This window comes from Scardinius erythrophthalmus (assembly GCF_964197995.2).
Source record: "Scardinius erythrophthalmus genome assembly, chromosome: 5".
Classification (NCBI taxonomy): Eukaryota; Metazoa; Chordata; class Actinopteri; order Cypriniformes; family Leuciscidae; genus Scardinius; species Scardinius erythrophthalmus.
This window is the reverse complement of record NC_138225.1, coordinates 29,122,647-29,148,146: the sequence shown is the minus strand read 5'-3', so window position 1 is coordinate 29,148,146 and position 25,500 is coordinate 29,122,647. Positions and strand designations below refer to the sequence as shown.

Sequence of the window (25,500 nt, the reverse complement as noted above, 5' to 3'; positions counted from 1 at the left end):
ACCCTGCTCGCACAGACATCACGTTATCAGCACGTTCCATTAGGCTATGCAGAGTTGTAGACACATTGCTAGAGTCACAGAGCATTGCAAACAAACAGCAGCCACCTTTCACAGTTCCTCCTGAACCAAAACAACAAGCTTTTGCTGCGTTCACGCCGTGTCATAATTACGAGATGGCAAACAGTGACGTTTTTCTCTGAGCTGTTCTGACCGTGTATTGATGCCAAAATGAATCTGCAGCAGTCAGGTGGTACAAATCAGAGCTCTCCAGAAAAATGTAAAGTTTACAAGATGTAATCACGAGCTCTATGAGGACTGAGCGTTTTTTACAAGTCGTAATTTCGTAATTGTTCATTTCGACATGGCGCGAACAAACCTTTACTAAGTTTCAATTTCTAGCAATAACTGTAGATAAGCTGTTTAGATCATTATTGTTGTAATGTTATGTGCGTGGCTTTGGAGAGAGCTGTGAAAGAGGGTGGAATCTTTTCCCCTTCTATGCATTCAAAGCTAACTTGCCATTGCTAGCCTCTACAAAACGGCACACCCTAGCTTTAAGGGTGGGCTTATTTAAAAGAGACACTAAAAGAGACTCATTCAAACAATCCAAACATTTGGTGTTGGTCCAATGTACAGAAAGCACCAAAGAAATTAGCAGTAATGTGTGTATACTTGTGGTCATAATTTCTATTGGTCTAAAAAAAAAGTACTGGTTATTTATTTCACAAACAAATTCAAGAAAACAACGTTGAGTATACAGTTGATGAAAATCTTTCTTACTTCCGAAAGTTGTTGCAATCGGATAATGTGATTGGAGCTTGTGATTATTCGCAAGTCACAAGTTTTGTGTGCAGCGTGCATCAGACGATTAGTGAATCCGTGGGTGTGCCGTCGGAGGTTGAGACTACAGTAATGTAAACAAGTGTTGCAGACCCATCCTGGATCTCAACACCTTTTTGTCTCTCTCAGAACAATGAGAAGCAGATGAGGCAGTTGTCAGTCATTCCTCCTATGATGTACGATTCCGAACAGCGGAGAGTGAAGTTTATCAACATGAACGGTCTGATGGATGACCCAATGAAAGTCTACAAATCCCGCCAGTTCATGAATGTCTGGACCGAACACGAGAAGGAGATCTTCAAGGAGAAGTGAGTAACTGTGGCTCATGTTGGCATGTGTGAGTGTGTGTGCTTCATTTTCTCAACTTTGTCTCTTCTGTGGTGCAGGTTTATGCAGCATCCAAAGAACTTCGGGCTGATAGCTTCATATCTGGAGAGAAAGGTGGGTTTTCTTTCTTTTGTGATTCAGTTTAGGGCTGCATGATTAATCGCAATAAAACCGCACGCGATTTGGCAAAGGCCGCGATTTATCTTATGCGCAGCTTGTCAGTGAGTGCGGCTGATCGGTAGTAAATATTGCTCCATCTGAACGCCAGAGGGCGCTCTCACGCAAACATGCTAAATATGCCCCGCCCAAGCGCAACCTCCCTGTCTCTCTCTTGAAACCAACACGAAAGTGAATTCAACGGCAATTCATCGACTGGCCGCTTGAGGCTGGGTGCAGAAGTGAGTCAAATCTGTATCTCCCCCATGTTAAAATAACCAACTTTACAGCAGAAAAAACACGTTTACAGCCTGGTGCAAAAAGTGGCTTTGGTCTATATAGCTTATTTTTCCCTTCATGACAACTGTGAGGGGGTGAATTTTTGTAAACTCATCCGTTTACGTTATATTAAGCCTTAAAGTTCTACATAATTAAGGGTGTCCACTTTTGAGTGACAGGTGGATTCCCGCTGCAGTGGTCATTAGTCATCATTAGCCGTTTGTCTGCTGTTTGTTAGCCATCACGTTACCTCAGCTAATTGTCTGCCTGTAAAAATAAATAAATTCGGGAGTGACGCGCTACCAAGGTGGCGACGGTCGGCCACGCACACTTTAGGCTTCAAAAACGGTCTTCAGAATCCTACGGGTGACGTCAAGGACTCTACGTCCATATTTTTTTACAGTCTATGACCCCGCCGCAGAAGTACAATAATGGCGCATCACTCCAGGAAATCCCTATAGCTGTAGCTGAATAAACAGAAGATTGAAACGCTTTGATTAAACATGACTTATAAATACATGACTGCCTTCTGTGTAAAAAGCCACATCATCTCACAGGAGGAGCTCAACTGTCGTTATGAAGTGAGTTTGGAGGAAAAGCATGTTATTAAATGTTGTCTTTTGTTGGACAAGAGGTTCATAAATGATTCTCTTGTTTGGAAAGCTGTTTGACGCGTGTTGCTTTTTCAAATGCACATTATAAGTGACTCAAACTCACAGTGCTTTCAGATGGAGCAGCGTTTACAGAGCCGTACATCAGTGACAAGCTGCGCATAACAAATAATCGCAGCCTTTGCGATTTCAAAATCACGATAAGCCAAATCGATTTAAGTGCGATTACATGTATATTGCGATTAATCGTGCAGCCCTAATTCAGTTTAGTATGGTGGATTGCTGTCACACCCAGAACTGTATGTTCACCAGTGGATGTTGTAACTGAAGTACTGTTTAACATCTTTACTGACTCAGATCACACCTTCCCACCTACAGACAGCTTTTTTTGTTGCGTTAATGGTATCTTCTTTTCAAATACTAGCCCAAGTGATGCAGCTGTATTTGTATTTTCTCTCTCCCTGTGTGCAGTGTGTGTCTGATTGTGTGCTGTACTATTATTTGACTAAGAAGAGTCAGAACTATAAAACTCTTGTCAGACGAAATTTTGGAAATCGGAGGAATCGAAGGAATCAGGTATTTAAAAAAAAAACAAACTTTTTTTTCCCTTCACTTGTGCAATTTTCTCTCACTCTAAACATGGATATGTATGGATATGTTGCATTAAAAATCACATCTCGCATGTTACTTCCGGTTTATCCATCACACTGATAACAGAAGTTGAGCTCTTTGCATTGGGATGCAGTATTTCACACAGTAAGCTCTATTGCACATTTTGCAATACAGGTATTCTCCTCATATAGAACATTTGCATAATGTGCACAGTATGCATACTGTGTACTGCAGCTATAGTAAGATTAGTGTGGTAGTATGCTTCTCTGAACATAGCCTTTGTGTTTGAGCAGCCAACTAGGCTTATTGATTATTTTGGCTCAAAATGACTGCTTTTGCATCAAATTTTCTCCTAAATTGGGGCACTGTTTGCGTAGTGTTTTGTGGTGGTGTTCAATGAATACCTATTAATAATTCATTATGTAATTAAAAATATTGTTGATTATTTTTTTTTTACTGCTGTTCAGAGGTTTAGGGTCAGTAAGAATCATGGAATAAATGTATCACAGAATCTACAATAATATTAAGTAACACAACATTGATAATAATAATAAGAAATGTTTCTTGAGCAGCAATTAAAATGATTTCCTCTCATGACACTGGAAATTCAGTGTTGCCTTCACAGGAATAAATAACTTTTTAAAATATACAAACTAAATTTAAATTGTAATATAATTAAATGTTTTTACTGTAAAAAATGCAGCCTTGATGAGAATAAAAGAAAAACATAAAAAATCTTACCAGCCCCAAACTTTTGAACGGTAGTGTATTAGCCAGTGTATCAAAGTAAAGTGTCAACGTTGTCAATACTAACAATTACAAGCATGAATCTGTTATTGACAAGTGTTTTGTCATCAAGAATGAGTAGGTTTTACTGATGCTCACTTCACAATTGCATTCACTGAAATACAGCATTTTAGTAGGTAATATATTTTTTGCCCCCTCAAGATTGTTTGCAGCTATTGTTGCAAGCTATTATGTGGGGATTAGTTGAATTTACATTCATTCTTGTGATCATAAACAAGCAGCAGAACTGTTTTGAGATGCATTTTTAGTACACAAGAAGCCCCCTAGTGTTCAGTATGCACTTTTAAAACATCTGCATCTCAGTCTGAGGAAGACAGTGTGTGTTTTCAAATGGCTCTGTTTTGAAATTTTTTTTCTTGAGAAGGGGTGTGTTTGATTCATGCTTAATGTGAGGTTGTGTGTTTTCTTTTTTATGAGAGGGTGTGTTTTGTGGTTGTTTTTGTACGCTGTTGACGCTGTCTTATAAGAACTCGGACCGCGTGTGTGTGTGCGTGCAGGTTATAGGGCAAAAATGCATCTGTGCTTTGAGAGTCTCTCTCTTGCTCTCTCTGATTTATGGAGGGCTGCACAGCTTTCCAGGAATCTGTTTTATCTGTTTGGCACAGCCAAGAGGCTCCATGCTGCTCTCAGGGACCACAGAGGGAAAGGAGAAGAACATGAGAGTTTCAGACTCCAACTTTAAAGCTGTTTGAGTGCAGTAGCTGCGGCTTCACACTTTCACGTGCATATACTCAAAAAACGTGTTTCAGGAAGGTGAAATCTGCCCATGGCATCCAAACCAGGTTATCTCATTGTGACATGGACAAATTGTTTCAAGTAAACATGAAATTGAAACTTGTGCCATTTACTTTCTTAATCTGTGTTCAAGGTCTTGTTGTATTTGATTCATCAGTTCAGGTTTGAAAAATATCCTAATCATAATCTTTCATCAAAATCAGTTGTTGTTCCTCTGAAAGAACATTCGGTTTCTCCTGACGTCACCTAGGCAGCACAGGCAATTGGTTAATCAAATTTACCGTTTAGGCGTTGTTAAGCTACTGTTGCAAGTAAAATTAACAGATCTTAAAATCTTGCCAACAGTTAGTCAAGTCATTTAAATACGATTAAGTCTAATGTAATAAAAGAAACCGTGTCACGATGCTTTCGAGGAAGACCTTGACCTTTAGCCTCCATGTCCCAGTCAAAATGTTTGTGTTTGTGGGGAAGGGACTATCTATATTATGGAAATTAAATGGGTTGTTAATGCAATATTATTTTAACTTTGTAGCCACAGTCATAATTGGGCATTTTACCTGTTTTACATTTGGTTCTGCATATTTGGCCTGTTTCATCACATTCAATGTGATTTTGAAAGAGAAAGATGCAAAATGAGTAGACAACTGCAAGAGATGGATCATTTTTTGGTGCATGGTTAATATGCCATTCCATTTTATGTAGATTTCATCTTGATAAATTTAATATTGACATTTCCAATCATTAAAATGAACAATTACTTTGAACTTGAACAACCTACTTTGAACTTGAATTTAGGCATATAATGACCTGGACTTGACGAAACAAATACTTCAATGGAAGTTAAAGGGACAGTTAATCTAAAAATGAAAATTCTATAATTTAGTCACCCGTATGTTGTTTTCAACCTGTGTGACGTCCTTTCTTGTGTGGAATATAAAAGGAGAGTTATTATTTTTTGTCCATACTGTGAAGGTCAATGATCACCAAAACATTCTTCAAAATATCTCCTTAAAAGTTCCACAGAAGAAAGTAGGTCAAACAGGTTGGGAATGGGAACTATGAATGATAGCTTAAAGAATGATATTTTGTGAAACTGAAAAGTTCTATTTATTTATCTGGGTATGACAAATGTGGTTCGACCAAAAAAAAAACCTTCAAGTTATTTGCTCAGTGAAAAATTTTAATGTCTGGTATTTTAGGGTGACATTGATATCACATTGGAGTTTTATTAACTACTATGTTGGGGGTTCTTGGTATTCTTAGTATTCTGCTTTCACAGTGTGAAATACTACAGAGTAGAGACATTGGTATTGTGGTATTGCAATCTGGTCATCTGATTTAATGAACAATATCTCAAAAATTATTCTTCCCCCAAATCCTTACTTGTCTCTCTCCCGGGGTCTCATTTATAAAACTGTGCGTAGGATCCTTACTAAAAGTGTACGTGCACCCAAAAGCCAAAAATGGCGTACGGCAAAAAATATTCAGACTTATAAAACCGTTCGTACGCCAGAACCTGCGCAGAATTCACTGTATAAATGCCAGTCAGCGGAAGATTGTGCGCACATGCGTCTCCTCCCCGAAATAACCATATATGGAGCTTACAACGCCTAGTTTTACTATGCAGATTCTCATCTGCATATCATTTACATATGATTATTCATCCACGTGATGACGTTTAACGGTACAAGACATTAGGAAAATATGAAATACGGATGTGCCGTCACATTACATTAATAAAAATAATCTAGTAGCCTATCCTTGCCTTGTTTTTGAATACATACATCAAATAGTGTAAAATACATTTCAGAGAAAGTTTTTCTCAATCTTTTCCACTGGCCAAATTGTATTTTTAATTGATTTATATTTTTAATGGAAACAGATAGGCCTTGTGCATTATTTGCACAAAACTATTTTCTCAGACAATCTGATATTATCATGATAAGCAATAATCTATGTGGTTTAAACATTAAAACACAGCACGCCACAGGAAAAGTCTTCAAAAACATCGCATCCACAACAAATATTTCTATTGATTGAATATAAAAAATGTTGTAACTTCCCAGAAATGAATTAAGTGTTTAACTCCATTCATTTGAATGACATATCTAAATGTTTATATCAGAAGTAAAACATAGTTTAAATCATTATTTTATTTATTTAAACTGCGTCAGTTTCACTAAACGGCCCAACGCGCTCGCTGGCGCGGACATTTAAGAAGGGATGGATATTTGCTTCAAGCGATAGGCTTGGTGAGTGAAATTATATTTGTATTATCTTTATGTAGATGTATCATTTTCTTTAGATTTTCTGTCTAAAAGTGACCAAAAAGACATTTAACTCCAGCTCACCATCGATGTCGCCAAACTGTTCCATCTCCAAAGCGTTCGTACGCATGGGTCAGAGTTTGTGTGCAGGTACGCAAATTTTCCCGTCAAGTTTGTTTTTATAAATCACAGCTCATGCCTCTTTCAGGGCCTGGTTTGTGCGTATGCAACGGTTATAAATGAGGCCCCAGGTCTGTTTTCATGGGGGTGCTTTTAAACTTTCTTTAATTTCTTTTTCTTTACTTGTAATACCTGATCCTTAACCGTAAGAAAATATTAAAGATACTCAATAGACCAAATGCCATGTATTTTTATAACAAAGCATATTATAAAAATAATAGCATATTTGTAAAGGTAGGGTAGGCAATTTCGGAGAGGCTAGCAATATCAAGCTATCTTTGAAAGCATGAGATCCCACCCTCCCTTCAACGGTTGGTAAATGCTAGTTAAGTTAATCCAACCTCTGCTTGAAGTACAAGTGATATATCTTGAATACTATCGTACATATGAGATGAACTTCCACACGGCCCATCTAACTCTCGATTAGCCCTCTGTCGCATGTGTGTGTGAGCAGCTGCTGTACGGAATCAGCATTAATTATAGCTATATTTTAGCCTATCTAAACAGCACTGGATAAACAGTGCTGGATAAGAGTGTGTGTAACAGGACTTCTGTGAACACTTCTGCCATACTGATCACAAGCTGTGGCTGCGGGTCATTGAAAGCATGTGTCTTTGAGTCAGGAGTTGAGCTGCAGTAATGAGGAGATGATCTGATCTTTACACACACACACACACACACACACACACACACACACACACACACACACACACACACACACACACACACACACACACACACACACATACTCACTCACTGCCTGACTCTTCAGCCATCAGTAGCCCCAGGTGCTTTCAGTGGCCAGGCATATGCGCAGCCTTTTTCGTTTGCATATGTAGCCGTAAGTGTTTCCTGGTGTCTCTTAGCTACGTGGGTATATACAGCACAGTTGTCGTTTCCTCTACCACCTGTTGTGATTTGTTACGATTCTGATTAAAAAGAGAGGACAAGCAGGTTCATTTTTTATCTTATCTTTAAAGTGGGTTGTGTGTGTGTGTTTGTTGGGGGGGGGGGGGGGGGAGTAGAGTCTGGTAACTGAGCTTGTCTGTGTGTGGGTGGAGTCTGTGACCCTTAGAGACCCATAAAAGTGTTTGTCAGTCGAGTTCAGCTTACGTGGAGTTCTGAATGCTGTTCCAAACAAACTTCTGCCCAAGCTTTCTGTTCCTAGAGTCCCCTGAGAATTTTTTAGAGAAAAAGAGGGGGAGAACAAGCCAAAAGAATATGCATAAGCGGGAAGAACGAACTTTTGTTTCTTTTTCTCTTCATTAAACTGGCAGCCCGTGTGTTCTGCCGTCCCTCCAGAGTTTTTTTCGGAGAAAGAGGGAGGGTTGGAGAATGTGTGTGTATGCGAGACACCCCTCCTGAGCTGCGCAGTGGTATGTGCCGTTTGCTCTGACACCAGTGAGAAAGTTGTGGAGCAGCTTGCTGTGCCAATCAAAATCCTGACGGGGCTGGGTTAAGATCGGTCAGTCTCTTCTCCCCTCCACCCCGCGGGGATTACCTGGGCTGACCCTAGCACCCAGATTAGCTAGCGCTCGCACATATTTTTGTGTGTGTGTAAGTTGGAGATGCCACTGCTTCTTTAGCAGGCTCAAACAACCCCGTGGCATGCTTTCTCGGAATATGCGCCATTGATCTACCGAGCCGGGTCCCGCAGCTGAGGATCTGATCCAGCGCAACGCCGCTGTCAGGCTGCCCGAGGCGCGCTCTTCTGCTCAGCCTGTTCCTGTCACTAACTCTGGCCTTGGCTGCACAGCATTCTGGGATATATAATGGGATGAAAAGGACATTCATGAGGAGCAGATAAACGTAGATGAAGGTACCTTATGAATTAGTTAAGGAAATGGCTGTTTGTGGAGTAGTTTTTGTGTGGTTTTGGAGGCTGTTGTGATTGTTTGTGGAGATTGCAGGGCTCTGTACTTTTGCTTAATGGGTTTAGCTGTGGTTGAAGTTATAATTTTTATTTATTTATTATATGTAAAAGGACATTTGTTTATTTTGTGTCATAATAATTTTATTATTGTTTTTATGTTTAGTATATTATTTCATTTATCTGCACATTGCATGTATAAAAGCTGTGTGCGGTGGTGGTTAGCTTGGATATATGCTATTGCCTTGGTGACATCTACAGGACAGGAGGTGTGCTGCTAATACATTTTAACCTAACTTTTCATGCATCTACTAAAGACATAACTAAGCCATATAGTTAAAAAAAAAAATATATATATATATATATATTTATATCTCAAATTTAGGATTCCTTTTTTTTTTTTTTGACGTTGTTGATACTCCGTTTTGTCATCCATGTTATGCTGTTTTTCTTGGCCTAGTCTTCTCTCCCTCCTTTTCTTGGTTGGTTTATTTGACTTTTTGCAGTAGCTTATCATATTTCCTGTTTGTTCGTTTGGCTTTGAAAACAATGATACTATTTTTACTGAGCTCTCCATGTGCTACAGTTGCATCTTACATGACATATTAATTCAGAGTGATAATCAGCCACTGAGTAACTATTCCACTCCTTGCATTTGTCGTTGAATTTAGTTTTTTTGGGGGGGGAATTGAAAAACTTTAAAATAGTTAAACTTAGAAATAGTTTTGAAGTTTTGAGATCTGAAGCAAATGGAGCAGTACTTTTTTGTAGTGCAGTTTGTGTGAACCACTGCTTCACCTCTGTTACAGAATAAAGTGTGTCCAAAGGTTGACTATAAAGCTGAGGTTTCCAATAAAAGATAAGGTAACATATTAGAATATTGACAGTAGATTAATATTTAATTCTTGCTTCCTCTCCCTCGATGCACATAACCCTCTGAGACCCAAATATTGATGTCATAGAAAATATATCAATGTCCTCCTTGAAAAGAAAAAAATCCTGTCTATTAACGTAGTTTGTAAAAACAATGAATATTTCTTAAAAAGTTTTGATCTTGCAACCGTCATTTAGCCATTGGTAAGTGTGCAAGTGTTCTTAGTAACTGATTATAAAAACCATGGTGCATGTTTCTACACATCCAGGACATCCTGCGTTCTGTTCTTTTCCATTGTGCTCCAGCTGTTTTTCAACACAAGAATGTGTCTTGTGAAAATATTTCTAATGAACCCTAAACACACTCTTCATTAAAGCCACCATTTAAATTGACTAATCTTATTTTTTAATGGAATATTGCATTATTTATTATAAATGATTTATACATTTTTTTTAATTAGTTTGCCCATTGTAATCTTTAATAAAAAAAAAAAATCTTCCCCTACCTTTTGCAACAATATCTTTTCTCCTGTATGATGACGTGTTTTTTGGCGTGGGGGCGGGGCAATCTGTCAACAAGAGGTCACAACAATCCAATAATTTCCTGATGGGCAAAATCAATTCCTGCCCTAAATTTTTTTTTTTTTTTTTTTTTTTTTTTCTTGTTCAAGAAGCCATTTCACTCAGATATGTCACAATAGGGAAGAAAACTTCGGTTTCATGACAATTTTTAAGACCGATTTGTCAACTAGTCAGCCCACAAGAAGTTTGTTTGAAAATAAAAATACTGTTTATCACATCCCCACCCCCAGCCTCCATCAGTCGGACAGTCTGTTTTTTGTGTGTGTGTTTTTTTTTTGTCAATACATCCCAGAATATTACTACATTTCTCTGACAACCCATATATTACCTGAAAATGCATAGAGGCATTTTATACGTTTATTAAATAACCTTTCCACTACACTAAAAGGCTGAAACACCAGTAAGTTTATCTCAGAGCTCTTACACACTAAAGTTGCATTAGGCTACATAAAAAAACATTTAGAATAAAAATGATGTCAGAATGCAGTGACCATGTTGTGTGACAACTTGTGGCATGCTTGGAGATTGTAGTTGTAAATGTGTTCCAAACTAAATTTTTGATTGTGAGTTGCTATTGTTTAGTTTTACCAACATTCAGTAAAACATGGGTATTAATTAATAGCTTTAAAGAGCTATTGCAGTTTTGCTTCAGGGTCAAAGTAATTCTCTGAAGGTTAAAGTAAAATTGGTCAAAGAGGTCTTCATCTGCTTTGTGTGAACCGGTTCATTCCCACGATCATAGTCAGCATATTAACTTTATATTAGGGCTTGAATATTATAGTAGGACATGAACAGAAGCTTCTCTATAGCAGTTATTTTAGTATTATACATATACTGTTATAAGTATGTATTTATATTTTGAATTAGTTTATTTTTCTATTTTCAGTTTAAGTTTAGTTTAAGGTTTAGTGTTTTTGTTGTTTTTATTGTTTTTAATATTTCTATTTAATTTATTTCAGTAGTTTTAGTAATTTTAGTACTTCAAATAAAATAAATCAGTTAGTTGCCAAAACACCATTTATAATTTTAATTTAATGTTTTCATGTAATATTTATATTTCAGTTTTATTTCAATTAAGTTTTTTGTTAATGTTAATAACGCTGTGTTATAGACACCAGCATATCTGTTATATCCAAGCAGTTGTATTGTCATGTTTCAAACCTGAAGTGCTCAGAGGTTGGTGAAATAATAATTGGTTTATAATGAAATAAACCACCATTCCTATATAAGCTGTCAAAAAACAACAACAGAATTGGGTGTAATGAAAGGCTTTGTGAGATTTCTGTGTAGAGTGTCTTTAGATGGAATGTAAAGTCAGTGTGAACTGAGCTTTGAATGGCAGAAATGGGCTTTTATTGTCAACCATGTGTCAGTTTGTCGATGTACTACAAGTCGAAGAGAGCATAGAAACAAGCACTTCCTCCTCTTGCCCTTTAACCTAGAGAATGAATGATTGATCCTCTGTCTGCTTTGTGCTTGCTATATGTCTTTCATGTATTGGACCCTTTCTCTGTTATTTTTGTTTTGACCTGAATTATCGCCGTTTCCCTTCTCCCCCCTTATTTGTTCTCCATGTCTCTGTGGCAGAGGTTCTGACATTTTTTTTTGGTCCCATCTGGCAGCTGCACAGCTTGTTTGTGTTGGCTGAGCTCTGCTTGTTCCAGTGCTTTGCTTCTCTTTCGTGGAACAGACTGAGGAGGAGGAGGAGGGGCTCCGGTCCCTCTGTCCGTGCCAGCAACCATGATAAAGAACCTTGGGCCATTAGCACACTGGCTCCCTCTTCAAACCAAAGGAAAAAGACCTTCTCTACTGACTGCAGCCTTACACTTAGTCTAATGTTAATCTAAAGGAGACCTTGTATACTCGCACTTACATCTCCACTTAAAGTCCTCCTGTAGTCAATAATTTTATCCCTTAAAGCTCATCCTTGATCTTTTGAAAATTACATATTTAAAATAGCTTGAATGTAACACTACACCCTTGCTTCATTTAGTATACGTGGAATCATGAATATGCAAATTAGCCCCGACCCCACTTACTCACACGGGCTCAGAGATCCACTCTGCCAACTTTACTGTAGTAAATGCTGCACAATGGCAGGGCTCAACGCTAAGGATTTTTTCTACTGGCCTGGTCGGCCCACTGGTTGAAATTTTTACTTGCCCTGCCAAAATTTTCACTGGCCCCAACACAAAAAAGCAATAAATAAATGAAATAAAATAAAATAGGCTTAGTTATCGTTGTTTTTCATCCATGTAACCTTAATGAATAAGGTTATGACACCAAAAACTACTAGCCTAACTTATACATTTTAAATATTGTTGAAGACAGTCAGGATTAAAATAAGAACAAATTACAAATAGTATATTATGTGCAAAAATGGGTTAAAATCACATTACATTCTCACATTGTAACATTACAATCTAAAAACAAAAATAATGATTTTATTTTTCAATTCACTAAACTAAAAATTTGAATAGATGCAAAAGCACAGACTAATTAACCTACATTTTATTAGGTCTACCCCATTACAATAGTCATTTTACAGTTACTGCTATCATAAAAAATACACTTACTTGTAGGTTTAAAATTATACATTATCAAATTCTACATTATTTAGTTTCTAACATTTTACAGATGAAGAATATACCTGTGAAATGTAGGTTATGCACTGTGGAAAGCACAACATCTCAAATGCATTACACAGCAGCGCAAGTATCTATCTGTCAGCACATGTATCTGTCAGAGTATCTGACGGGGAAAGCAGCTTTAAACGAACGGTAAACGTGTAGTTTGTAGCGAGGTATGTTGTTATGTAAAGGAGGCGGGAACCAGCGAACATTTAAACACTTTAATAATAAAAACAAACACAAAACGAAAGTAAAGGCGGAAGCCTCTAATGGATAACTGCCGCAAACATAAACAACATAACTGTTTAAGCTGAGACGCGGCTCTCTGGATGTGTGAGGCTGCGTACACAAAACTTATCACACATTGTTTGAGTACCAATCTGAGAGCCGTGCTTAAATATTTAAATAGGCGAGGCTTAAAAACACGCAAATGATCAACTTCCGTGAAGATGCAGCACTGGCCGGATCGGGCAAGTGACACTTCTGTCAACTGGCCCGAGTGTCTTTAACTGGCCCGAGTGTCTTTAACGCTGGCCCCGGGCCATCGGACAGTCCTTATTGTCGAGCCCTGAATGGTATCGCTCTTTAGAACATCGGTAATGGTAATTAATATGATTAGCCTTTTGCTTGACTACGTTATTGTTATGTGTTGCTAATGTTAAACAAACCATGTTCCCGTTCGCCATCTCAGAGTCGAACAGCTGCCTTCTAAAAATCAGCATCCTTAGAAATGCTTTGAACTACTTCGAGCATCAGTGGAGAAAGGCATATATTTCCACATCGTAATATATTCATCATACATAATTCACCTGCTATATTGCTAAAGGTACACGATTTTTCATATCAACAAAAAAATATACCAGGATAAACTGGCTTCACTTGAGACTTCCCTGCTTCACAGTTAATGATAATCTAAAGCCCACTTGGCCGCACGTTGACATGATTGGTTACAAGGTAGTTTGTGACAAAAGAAACGCCAGCGATTTCAAACCACGTTTATGAGACCGTCTTTGGTTCACTGCAGTTTTAAGGACAGGGCAAGGCAAGTTTATTTATATAGCACATTTCATACACAATGGCAATTCAAAGTGCTTTACATAGAAGAAATTAAAATAAAGAAATAAGAATAATTAAAACAGTTAAATAAAATAAAATACAGTACAGTACAAACAGTCGGACGAACAGCAGCACAGTGCTCATTCAGTAAATGCATAGCTAAACAGAAGTGTTTTGAGTCTGGATTTAAATGTGACTACTGTAGGAGCACATCTGATCTCTTCTGGAAGCTGGTTCCAGTTGCGGCTGGCATAATAGCTAAAAGCAGACTCGCCATGCTTAGAGTGAACCCTTGGTATTTCTAGCTGATATGATCCTAATGATCTGAGTGATCTGTTGGGTTTATATTCAGTGAGCATATCTGCAATGTATTGAGGTCCTAGGCCATTGAATGATTTATATACCAGTAATAATACTTTAAAATCAATCCTAAGTCTAACTGGGAGCCAGTGAAAGTACAATACAAATACAAACAATATACATATTTATATAAACAACATTAAAAACTTGATTTTCATCATAGGGGGTCTTTAATATTGCCTGACCGCTGGCCTACACATGTAATGCTGCACTAAACAGTGGCCATGTTCACATTAGAGACTTAAATATTTAGTTGGTTTGATCATTTTGCTTTTTTATATTTGGAGTTTATTTATATGTTACTTACATTTTGTAATCAGTGTAAACTGACGCGGTTCCCTGTTTACAAATACCATAACGTCACCTGCTTTGCACATGACGATAACCTTAATAACAAGTTCCATGTTTGGAAGGCTGCCAAGTAAACTCAAATTCCAAATCTAATTGACTAATACTGCTCAATTTTGATCTCTTGTAAAGCTTAGATTGTTTTAAGAGTTTAAACAGAAGTGAAACATTCTCATTAAATTAGATTTACTTTCTCTAAATATTAAGTAAGCTTAAAATCTCTGTTTCTACACTGACTCTGCCCTCCAAATGTTCTGCAGTACATTAATTTACTTTATTGATGTTGTATAATGCGCACTGCTCCTGCTGGATCCATATGACTCAAGTTTTATAACATTTAACGTAAAGACTAAGTTATTATTTTTTTTAAAGAATCAGTGTTTTTAAATAAATGCTTTCTGTTCATCAATTAATCCTGTAGTAAATATATCACCATTTCCATTAGAATGTTAAGCAGAACAACATGTTTTCTACATTGATAATAATAAGAAATGGTTCTTGAACAGCAAATCAGCATATTAGAATGATATCTGAAGGTTCATGTGGATCGCTAATGATGCTGAAAATTCAACTTTGCCATCACAGGAATAAATTACATTTTAAAATAAATTAAAATTATAATTATATTTTAAAATTATATAAAAAGTTAATTTAAATTGTAATAATATTTTACAATACTACTGTTTTTACTGTATTATTGATCAAATAAATGCAGCCTGGGTGAACATAAGGCTTAATAAAAAAACATAAATCTTACCGACCCTAAATTTTTCAATGTCAGTAACCTGCATTTATTGGCATGCAGTGCTCAAAGTGGGCTGGTACGCAACAGTACGCAGTACCGACACTTATACATTTTAATTTTTAGTGTACCCTTGCTTTTTCTTGCAAACCGGCACTCCCCTCTACTTCAAGCCCTGATCATATGTGTAAGCCCGTTTATCGGTCCAAATGGGGGTTTCCGCTAAGACGGGTGAAGGTCTCTGCGCGTTACTGTCTTTCCTTTTACGCAACACAACAAGATTAAATGAAATACATTTTCTCATATATATTACCTCGTTATTTCATCTGACTCCATAAATTAAAAAGGTTTTAATGATATCTGAGCATCATTAAATGTGAGCGAATGTTTGATTATTCTTTTTAACTCTTTAAGTATATTTTACCTGTTCAGATTAGGAAACTATGTCACTCAGAGGTCCTCACGTCTTCTGTTTAAACGCGAGTCTCACGTTCACAAGCTCGTCAGTTTTGGCCACCAAACAGAGGTAATTGCTATATACCTGAGATTGGTCACATTCACGCTTACACAATCAAAGATACTTTGGTAATAGTCCCCATGGAATTGCATACACTTGAAATTAACGTAACATTAACTTCAGTAGAGGTATGGCCACTACTACAGATAAGTCAACCAACTTTACTTCTCTTATAATAGCTTTGGATTGGCCATGCCGTGATTTTTCCACTTACACTTATCTAAAGAAACATTAAATGAAAACAGAGGTAAGACACACCCAGATTTAGGTTGGTCAAGCAGCACGTTTGCTGCCCTAAACAGAGATTCACTTCTTGTCTTTGCAAACCAAGTACACTTGAATCAGTGCCAAATATTAGTCGTCACTAATCTGACGCAAAACTTGCTGTAAAATACGAATCCATTTAATCTACTTGGGAAAACAATTTAGAGTCAGTCAGAATAAAATCAAATGTAACAATTTATTATGTCAGGTAAATGTATCATGCCAATTTCATAATCAGTTCAAAGATAATACATACAAAACATCAAATGCTCTGGAATAAAGAGAGAAGATGCGAACCTGACATTATAAAATACATGATGCAAAGTGTTTTGCATACACTCAGCATCACGGTCTAATTTGAGTTACAAATCGCCCCGAGCCTCTTGTTGCAATTCATTATATACCCAGACCAAGACCGAAACTTCTTTCACATGGAAACATTTGCTAACAATGGGAATTTGCATTCAGAGTTTACACCTTTTGGGAGCAGGATGCCATTTGCCTGGAAGACCCACCCTCCTCTGTGTGCCAGTTATCTCTAAACTCTTAAATACCTTTTTACCTTTTGGTTTACTTCTTTGGGAATGAGACCTCTGTACCAGTCGCACGGAGACATTTCAAATGACACCAAACGTGTAATACTGTATGATAATTATTCACATTAAACCAAATAGATTAGGGCAATTCCACGCAAAGGTCATCCTTACCATGAAAAAATAAAGTTTTTACCTAAAGATCAAAACCCCTTTTAAGTTGTCCATTTAGGTCTGTAATATACTGTATTAATGTGCTGTATCAGAAATTTTAAGAAAATTGCCTTGTTTTTCCACCACATATGAGGTGAGCAACAATGCTAAAATTTTAATTTCAACCAGCCATATTTCATGCTTTCAAAAGAGGTATCAAAGACCCCTCTTTTAAAAACTTAATTTCAACATTAAGCATTCTGCTGAAAGATGGAGGCATGCCTGAGAAATAAATATACTAATTTGGTCATAACAGCACTGCCTGTTGAATTTGTAAGGGCTTTAATAAAGAGGTCTCGACGCTTCAGTGCTCTGTCACGTCCGTAACGTTTTAAAGATTAAGTTTATATAATATAACAATTATAAATGCAAATAACTTGAAACTTTATATGCAAAGCTAAACTATGTTTATGCTTAATAGGATTGACATTTCATTCCACTACTACCATAATAATGCGTTACGGACGTGACCGTTACGGACGCTTCACATCAAATCATATGCAATTGTGATCGGTTTCAGGCTTACCATATATTCAGTGCATATCCAATAATCGCAATAACATTTGTGCTTTGTTAGTTTTAATATGAAAAAATGTCTCAACTTTCAAATTCAGTCTATTTTATAACAAAATGTAAACAATAGAGGCCGCTCTTTAATACGGCGTGGTATATTTCTGTATATAGCGTCTAAGTGCGCGGCGGATAAAGCGCACATGAACGGATCTTCTCTTCCTCTGCCAGTTACAGGACGAAATATGAATATCAGAAGGTATTATATGATACAGTACAACTTAAAGAAGAGCATGTGTCTTATAGCCAAAGGACACTTCCTTCGGGATGTCGCGTTTTTCCCTCTTGGTTAAAACATGAATTCATCATAATCCTGCGATCAAGCTGACAAAATAATAGTGATATTGCAATCATTTTGACTCACGACTTAAAAGTAGTTTAAAAGTAGACATTTCAGACGTCCTATAGATATATTTCTCAGGTATGTGAGGCAAGTAGCCTACCTTGTACGTGGAGTTTCGGTTCATTTGACTCCACTTCATGCGACGGCGCCTCCGTGTCCTGATTATATTGTCTGCTATAGCCTATTTGCTTCTTATTTATTAAATCCATCCAGGCAATTGGTTGATGAAACATTGATTAAAATTAAGATACAATTTATACAAAACGAAATTTACATTAAAGAAAGGCTTTCTTTCTACAAAAAAAAAAAAAAAAAACTAAAGAATTGGTCAAAATCATGTCTGCCCACTGATATACTGTATCCGATATATTGCGCATTTTATGATCTTACTCATGCTGTTATCCTTTCATATAATCAACATATGAAATAAAAAATCAATTATTTTATTTAAACATTAATATGAGACTAAATGCCTACTCAAATGTAATGTTGGAGCGGGATTTGAGTGAACGCCGTCTTACCGGTGAGCATGTTGGGGGAGAGGTACGATTTTCGAACAAACATCGAATATTATTTTTGCTTATAATGCCAATCCTTAATATTTGGTGTTTTAAATGCCTGTTTGAGGTCTCTGTGAACGTTTTAAAGCAGTATTTTAGTGCCGCTTTCAGAGCGGTCACGTCCGTAACGGAGAACTGTCATGTCCATAACATTGTTTTTTCCTCATAAATGTGAAAACGAAAAATAACATAAAATGAATATTTTATGTTCTGTGGAGAGCCAACCCTTCTTCATTCTGTGGGTACTGTTACTTTTGGTTTGTGCAGTGTAATTCACAGAATTACTAAAAAATATTTTGGCAACAAAAAGTTAGAGATTTTTTTTGTCACGTCCGTAACGCATGTGTATTTCCCTCATATTAAATATAAAACGCATGCGTAGACTGACATTTTTCTAATGTCTGGACTCCTTTATTAAGGGAGTATGGATATATAAACAGACGTTTACAATATATTGGTATTAAATGCATTTTCTGAGAATTTATATTTCAAGTTTAGACTGCAAATGTCATGTCCATAACGCTGGAATTGCCCATTATTGGGTGAATTTAGGTGATCTCAGCATGAGAGAGAAGGAATGGGGGAAGAGGGAAAGAGATGTAGATTAGGATGATTCTAAGATGAGACTAAGATGAGTTCAAATGTTAATTTCCTTTGTTCTTTCAGAGAGTTGCCCTCTCTTCCAGTTTTTACAGTCTTACATATGTATAACAATAGATGCAAAGGGAAAAATCTGATCTGTGGCATATGTTTATAGATGTTCATGAACATTTGGCCATGTGCTTTCATGGAAACAGGGGGAGGAATGGTATTTTACTCCTGCATTCTGCCATTATGAGAAATATGCTCTTTAAAGGGGTCATATAATGCCATTTTTGTACAAGCTAATATGATTCTTTAGGGTCTAAATTAAAAGTTTGTAATATACTTTAATTAAAAATTCTCATTAGTATTGTAAGAAAACACTAATTTTACCTGCTCAAAAACAGCTCTGTTTTCAGCACGCCGTTTCAGTGCATACAGCTTTAAATGATAATGAGCTTTGCTCACCCCGCCCCTCTGTTCTGTGCGTACACCAATTCTAACACAATAACCACGCGTTGTTCATTATAAACGTGGGATTATGAATTATATTGAGAACGTCGTACATAGAAAACATGCCGTAATGTACCCGGAGTGTAAACCTTAGATGCATTCATCATGAAGCGTGCAGCAAGGTTTGCAAATTTGCAAAGATTAATATAAATACTAATATAAAGGTTAATAAAACATTACACTCACATCTTCTGGAGGTTCAGCAGTAACACGTTGGTACCGATCCGTTTTTTTCTCGTTTGTAACGCTGTCTGATGTGAAATGATTCACGCAAACAGGAAAGCACAGACGATCGTGGGGAATCCCCGTGAGGGAATCCCCGCGTCAATCCTTTGGGCATATCGCTTCAAAAACAAAACTCAGCCACTGCATCTTCAATGGCTCAGATTTAGGAACATTCAAATGACTGCTGTGTTCCTTATTACACCGAAGAACAATCGCAGATGCCATTATGCTCATAGACAGCGCTCCAGTGAGGGTATCAACAATGACGCGCGGACTATGATTGACAGCTCGCTCATGAGCGAGGGCGGGTGTGTGTTGAAACGCTGCAGCTGTCAATCACAATCGTGGGAGGGGCGTCCGACCGTGTGACGTCACACGGTCGAACGGCTTGATTTCAGAGAGGTTCAAACATATAAGGAGATTAAAAAACAAACACTGGATGGATTTTTATCATTTTATGATGGTTGTGTACAGGCACTGCCAACACACATTTCAGTACAATCAACTTGTAAAAGTGCATGTACCATTATATGACCCCTTTAAACTCTCTCCCTTTACACTTACAGCATAAAACATTAGGGTCATTGTGTTTTGTATGTGTGGATACGTGATTCCTCAGTCTTTGTTCATCTGAGCACCTACTGGTCTTGGTTCTGCTTAGCCGGCCCTTACTCTGTTTAGCTTTTCTCCCTCTTGATCATCTGCTTCTTCTCTGTTCATATTTTTTCCATCTCTCCTTGCTGCTTTCTTTTTCTTAGTGACACCTACATCCTGTTGTTCATCACATATGTTAACATCATTGTATGCTTGACACATTTATGTCTGGCATTCTTTGAAAATTAGTTCCTGAAAGTTCCAGTCATGTCAATCATGCATATTTACCCTTTGACCTACATTCTGTGTTTGTGTCATATGCATTAGATCTTAAGAGTTATGTACTTATTCACACTGAAGATCAGATAAGATTTAAAAATGCAAAAAAAAATTGCACCATTGAGCACAATGTTGTTTCTCTAAAAATGTTCTAAGCTCAAGGCAAGCAAAGTGGGTTTTATTTAAGGATGCACCAATATAAAAATGTTGGCCTATACCGATAATTCTTTATATTTGAAAGCCGATAACCAGTATATTGGCTGATAAATCTAAATCTAAATCCAAATCCAACCCTAACCCTTTTTATATAATTTTAGCGTGATTACAACAAGAAGTCTCATCATTAAAACCCATGACCCAAACACAAAATTATAATGTTCTCATTATAATTGTATGTAGCCTATATGACAGACTTAACTGTTGCACTTATTATTTTCCTTTTTAAAAGTGATTTATTCATATTTCAAGCAATTCAAACAGTGCGCATCTGAAGTGTCTCAGCTGAAGGAAATAATCTATTATTTATCAGCTTTAATATATCTGCCAAATTTTCTTATTGGGCCGATAACATTAAAAATTAAAGCTGCAAGCAGCATTTATCGGGGTTCAAGTGGTTTAAGGCCTTTAAGCACATGTGTAAAAAGATATTATGTTTTATTTAGCAAGCATGTAAACACTTAGAAAACTTAGGAAACCAAAAGTAATTTATAAAAGATCATATAAGAGATTCAGTCGAGTAATTTTGTACAGATGTAAATAATGTATGTTGGATTGATGTTTATAAGGAAGTTCATCCTGATGATGCATTGTCAGCATTTGAAAGATTATTTTACCCTTTGGTGGACAAACATGCACCTATGAAAAAATGTACAGTGAAGAATGTTAGGGCACCATGGATTGTTAATGAGTTGAAAAACATTGTTTGAGAGAGATGTGGCAAAGGGTACCGCAAACAGAACTGGGAACAAGGAGGATTGGGACGTCTATTGCAAATTAAGAAATCAATTAACTTAAATTAATAGGAAAAAGAAAATGTTTTACAAAATTTAAATAAGTGAATGTAAATATGATTGTAAGAAAATGTGGAGTACACTATTACACATTAGTGAAATAATGGATAGGAAATCAAATCAAATTCCTTCTCTTATTGAGACAGGTGACTCATTTTTAACTATTTTTAAACCATATGAAATTGGAAATTATTTTAATGATTTTTTCATAAATAAAGTTGATAAATTAAGAGAAGAAATGTTGTTTGGCAGAACCAGTTTGCCACATCTTTAATATCAGTATTGAAAAGGGATTTTTGCTTTAGCTTGGAAAAATGCAAAGGTTATTCATCTACAGAAAAATGCAGCACTGGGTTTTAATGGACATAATAGTCGACCAATAAGTTTGCTACCAGTTCTTAGCAAAGTATTGAAAATTATAGTTTGTGAGCAAATTCAATTATTTTTTAAGGAGAATAATTTGCTCTCTAATTTTCAGCATGCATATTGAGAGCACAGATTGCTAACAATAACTTAGTAGGAGCAGTATTGTTAGATTTTACATTTACATTTACGTATTTGGCAGACGCTTTTATCCAAAGCGACTAACATTGCATTTCAAGGTACACATTTCACATTCTTATCAGTTCTCAGTTTCTTGCTTTCCCTAGGAATCAAACCCATGACCTTGGCGTTGCAAGCACCAACGCTCGACTGTTTGAGCTACAGGAAAGCATGAGATTTTAGCTCAGCTTTTGATGTACTGGATCATAAATTATTGCTGGATAAACTAAAATGTTAAACTAAAAGGACTAAAATGATAAACTAAAATGTATTTTATAATGTAAGTTATTCAGATGTGAAAGAGTTGCAATGTGGTGTGCCTCAAGGAATTTGTTTAAGACCAATGATCATTCTCTTGTTTTAAAGTGTGCATGGACAGTCATGTATGCAGATGATAAAACATTATATTTACCTGCAACATCAATTAAGCAGTTATCTACTGCTTTGGATGAGGAAATACAATCATAAAGTAGGAGCGGAATATTAAGTTGGTTCTAAACTTAAAAACAAAAGCATTGTATTTGCATCAAATTGCATCAAAAGTTGATTGCATCAAAAGTTAAATTTGTCTGTAAAGAGTGTGCCTATTCAACAGGCAGAGGAAATAAGACTTCTTGGAGTTATATTAGACAGTAGGCTGAAGTGGCCAAAACAGATAGAAAATGTGGTAACCGGTATGGGAAGAGGTTTGTCAGTTATTAAGAGATGTGTAAACTTTTTACCACAACACTGCATTTCTAAAATTGTGCAAACAATGGTTCTTGCTTAGATTATTGCCCAGTGGTGTGGTTGAGTGCATTAAGTAAAGACAAAAAATTGAACAAATTGAACAATTACAATTAGTCCAGAACAGAGCGACATGACTCCCTTTAAACTGTAATAGAAGGGCTAATATAAAAAGAATGCACTGGTGAAGGATTGTCTCTTTGCTTTGTTTTATAAGAAATATTTCTGTTTAGAGTTCCTAATGTCCTGTAATCTCAACTTTTGTATAGTAGTACTAGTCATAATTTTAACACCAGGCATGCATGAAAGGGATGTTTTTATTTCCTGTTTTGAAAACCACTGCAAAACAATAGACTGTAATGTATAGAGGAATGAAAATATGGAATGATTTACCATTGATATTACATATTTTTTATCAAGAAAAATGAGTTTTAAAAAAATATTTAAAGGAACATTTAATGGTACAATATATAGTAAATTGTTGATTTTGATATTTGGAATGAATGTTGGGTTAGGTTTTTACATGTTGGGACCCCAAGAAGAGTTGCCACTGCCTAGGTAGTGGCTAATGGGCATCCAAATAAACAAATACACTTAGATCATAGATGGAAAAGACCATTTACAGCCAATTCAGGCAATTTACTAAGGAAAAATATGTTTTTAAAAGTTTTTCTGACAGTTATAGCACCATGTATTGTCTGATCTCCACCACTTTTATTAGGTGTCCTCAAAGTTTGCCCATACATATGTGTGTCAAATTTGTTGTAAATCTCATTTCGTTTTGAAGTTTAGACACTTATATTTATGAGAGCATAAAAATTATCCATGGGCGACATTGATTGTTGTTGTTGTTGTTTTTTTTGTTTTTTTTTGTCAGTTCCAGTTCCTATCATAATTTTGACATTTGGGCGTTTAGCTATTGACCTATGTTTTCAACTTTCCTGTGGTGGTTTTGTCTCGATCGGACTAACGGTTTCGAAGATAATCGCAAGTTTTTTAAAGGTTGGTTGATTGTGATTTCACTTTTTTCATTTTAAATAGTGTGTAATGTTGCTGTTGGTGCATGAACATTATCTGCAAAGTTGCTGCGCTGAAAGTTCAATGTAAGCAGAGATATCGACTTTTAAAAATCAGGAAGTTTAATGCCTACAAAAACGACTCGAATGGGACTACAACGAGGTACTTCCCAGGTTCTATACGTAACTAACCCATGCAAAAAAGGGGGCATGGCCATATTTCTACGGCTTTGTTGAAGAGGAGGAGTTATAGTGGAGAGCTGTAGCCATGCTGTCGAAAGTGTGTTATTTTCACCCAGCTGCCAGGTCTTCTGTGTTCGGGCTTCATACGGACGCTGTAGTTCGTCAACAATGGCTAAAATTTATGTTTGATTATGTTCCTGAAAATTACAATCGTAATTTTGCTCTCTGTGCTGCGCATTTTACGGAAGACAGCTTCCAGAATCTCCACGAATTCAATGCCGGATTCAACAAGAAACTGTTACTAAAACATGAAGCAGTTCCAACTTTACAACCAGAGACAGCAGTTGTTGGGCCACAACCTGTAAGTAAGACTTAATAATTTGAAATGTATTTGCATGTATAATTTCAGACGTAATGTTGTAGTTTTATCAAGGACGTAAACAAATGCCAGCGCTGGCTTTAGTAGCCACTTACACGTACAAACGCGTACAAACATTTTGAACCTGAATTTGTAATTATGCACTAATTTTGTAAATGTATTTTCCATGTATATTTTATGACGATCGATTTGATCAAGAACGTAAACCAATGCCAACGCTGTTTGTTTATAGCCAGTTAGTTCGATGCTATTTTGTGTGTATAAGACAAACGTGTATAAAGTTAAAAAAAATATATATGTAGCCTAATCGCAACAGCAAACTTCAGCTGCTGAAGTTAAAACAAAACTTAAAAAATCGGTATTACTCAGTCATTTATTCAGTTATATTAAATGTTTAATCAGGAGAAAACCGTATCTCAAAAGCTAACAAGCAGCAGTAGCATTTTCAAGTAACAGCATATCGAAATACATATATAATAATAGTAGATTAGAATAGAATAATAATAATAAAAAATGTACCATTCAGAAACGTTTTGTAAGAGCTGTGTTTGCGGAGGTTGCTTGACTCTCTTCATTGCCGCTTTCTGGGTCTGATATTTACATTTGACCGGAGCACATGCAACTTTCGCCCGTAAAGGTAATGGGCGTGAAGTTTCCGGACAACATGCACTACGCAGTTTAGCCAATTACAACACACCGGCCCAACTAACCAATCTGAGCCCATTGCCTGTTTCTGAGAGAGTGTTTTCATAGAATCAGGAAGTCAACCGATCGTTCAAATGACAGAGGAGAAAGCGGCTTACAATAAAGTTGAAATTTATGAAAAATAAGACTTAAACAAAAAAAAAAAAACCTGAAGACATGTTATATTGCACCCCATAAACACAATCATGCAAAGAAAAAAAGCAGTAAACCACCCCTTTAAGCGGTAAATGACACCGTTACACAAACCATAAGGTGAAACCTGGCATGTTTGGTATTGTTGGACTCGGCAAGGATTTAGGAGTCTAAGGAGGTCACTTCTGTGAAAACGCTGGCTTGAAACTTCAGATTGAGCTCATAAATAGTCCAGAGTTTAGCGAAAATATCTCTTTCAGTTCACAAGTTATAGCCGTTTTAGTAAAATTGGCCCGGTCACATTGAACATTTTGGTTCTCCTTAGCGACCGTGAATTA

The 25,500-nt window shown here is 36.6% G+C and overlaps 1 protein-coding gene across 10 annotated transcripts in view; it reads left to right on the top strand.

Moving 5' to 3' along the window:
- Nucleotides 1–25,500, top strand: part of ncor1 (nuclear receptor corepressor 1) — a 134,596-nt gene that overhangs the window by 54,013 nt on the left and 55,083 nt on the right. For 7 of the 10 annotated variants that reach the window (XM_081365538.1, XM_081365541.1, XM_081365542.1 and 4 more), the window contains exons 12-14: nt 970–1,148; nt 1,227–1,281; nt 2,685–2,789. In XM_081365538.1, coding sequence (XP_081221664.1) covers nt 970–1,148; nt 1,227–1,281; nt 2,685–2,789 — 339 coding nt within the window. Of the gene's footprint in view, nt 1–969; nt 1,149–1,226; nt 1,282–2,684; nt 2,790–8,494; nt 8,634–25,500 lie in introns of those variants that run through there. The other 3 variants (XM_081365543.1, XM_081365545.1, XM_081365546.1) reach the window with 3 other exon arrangements.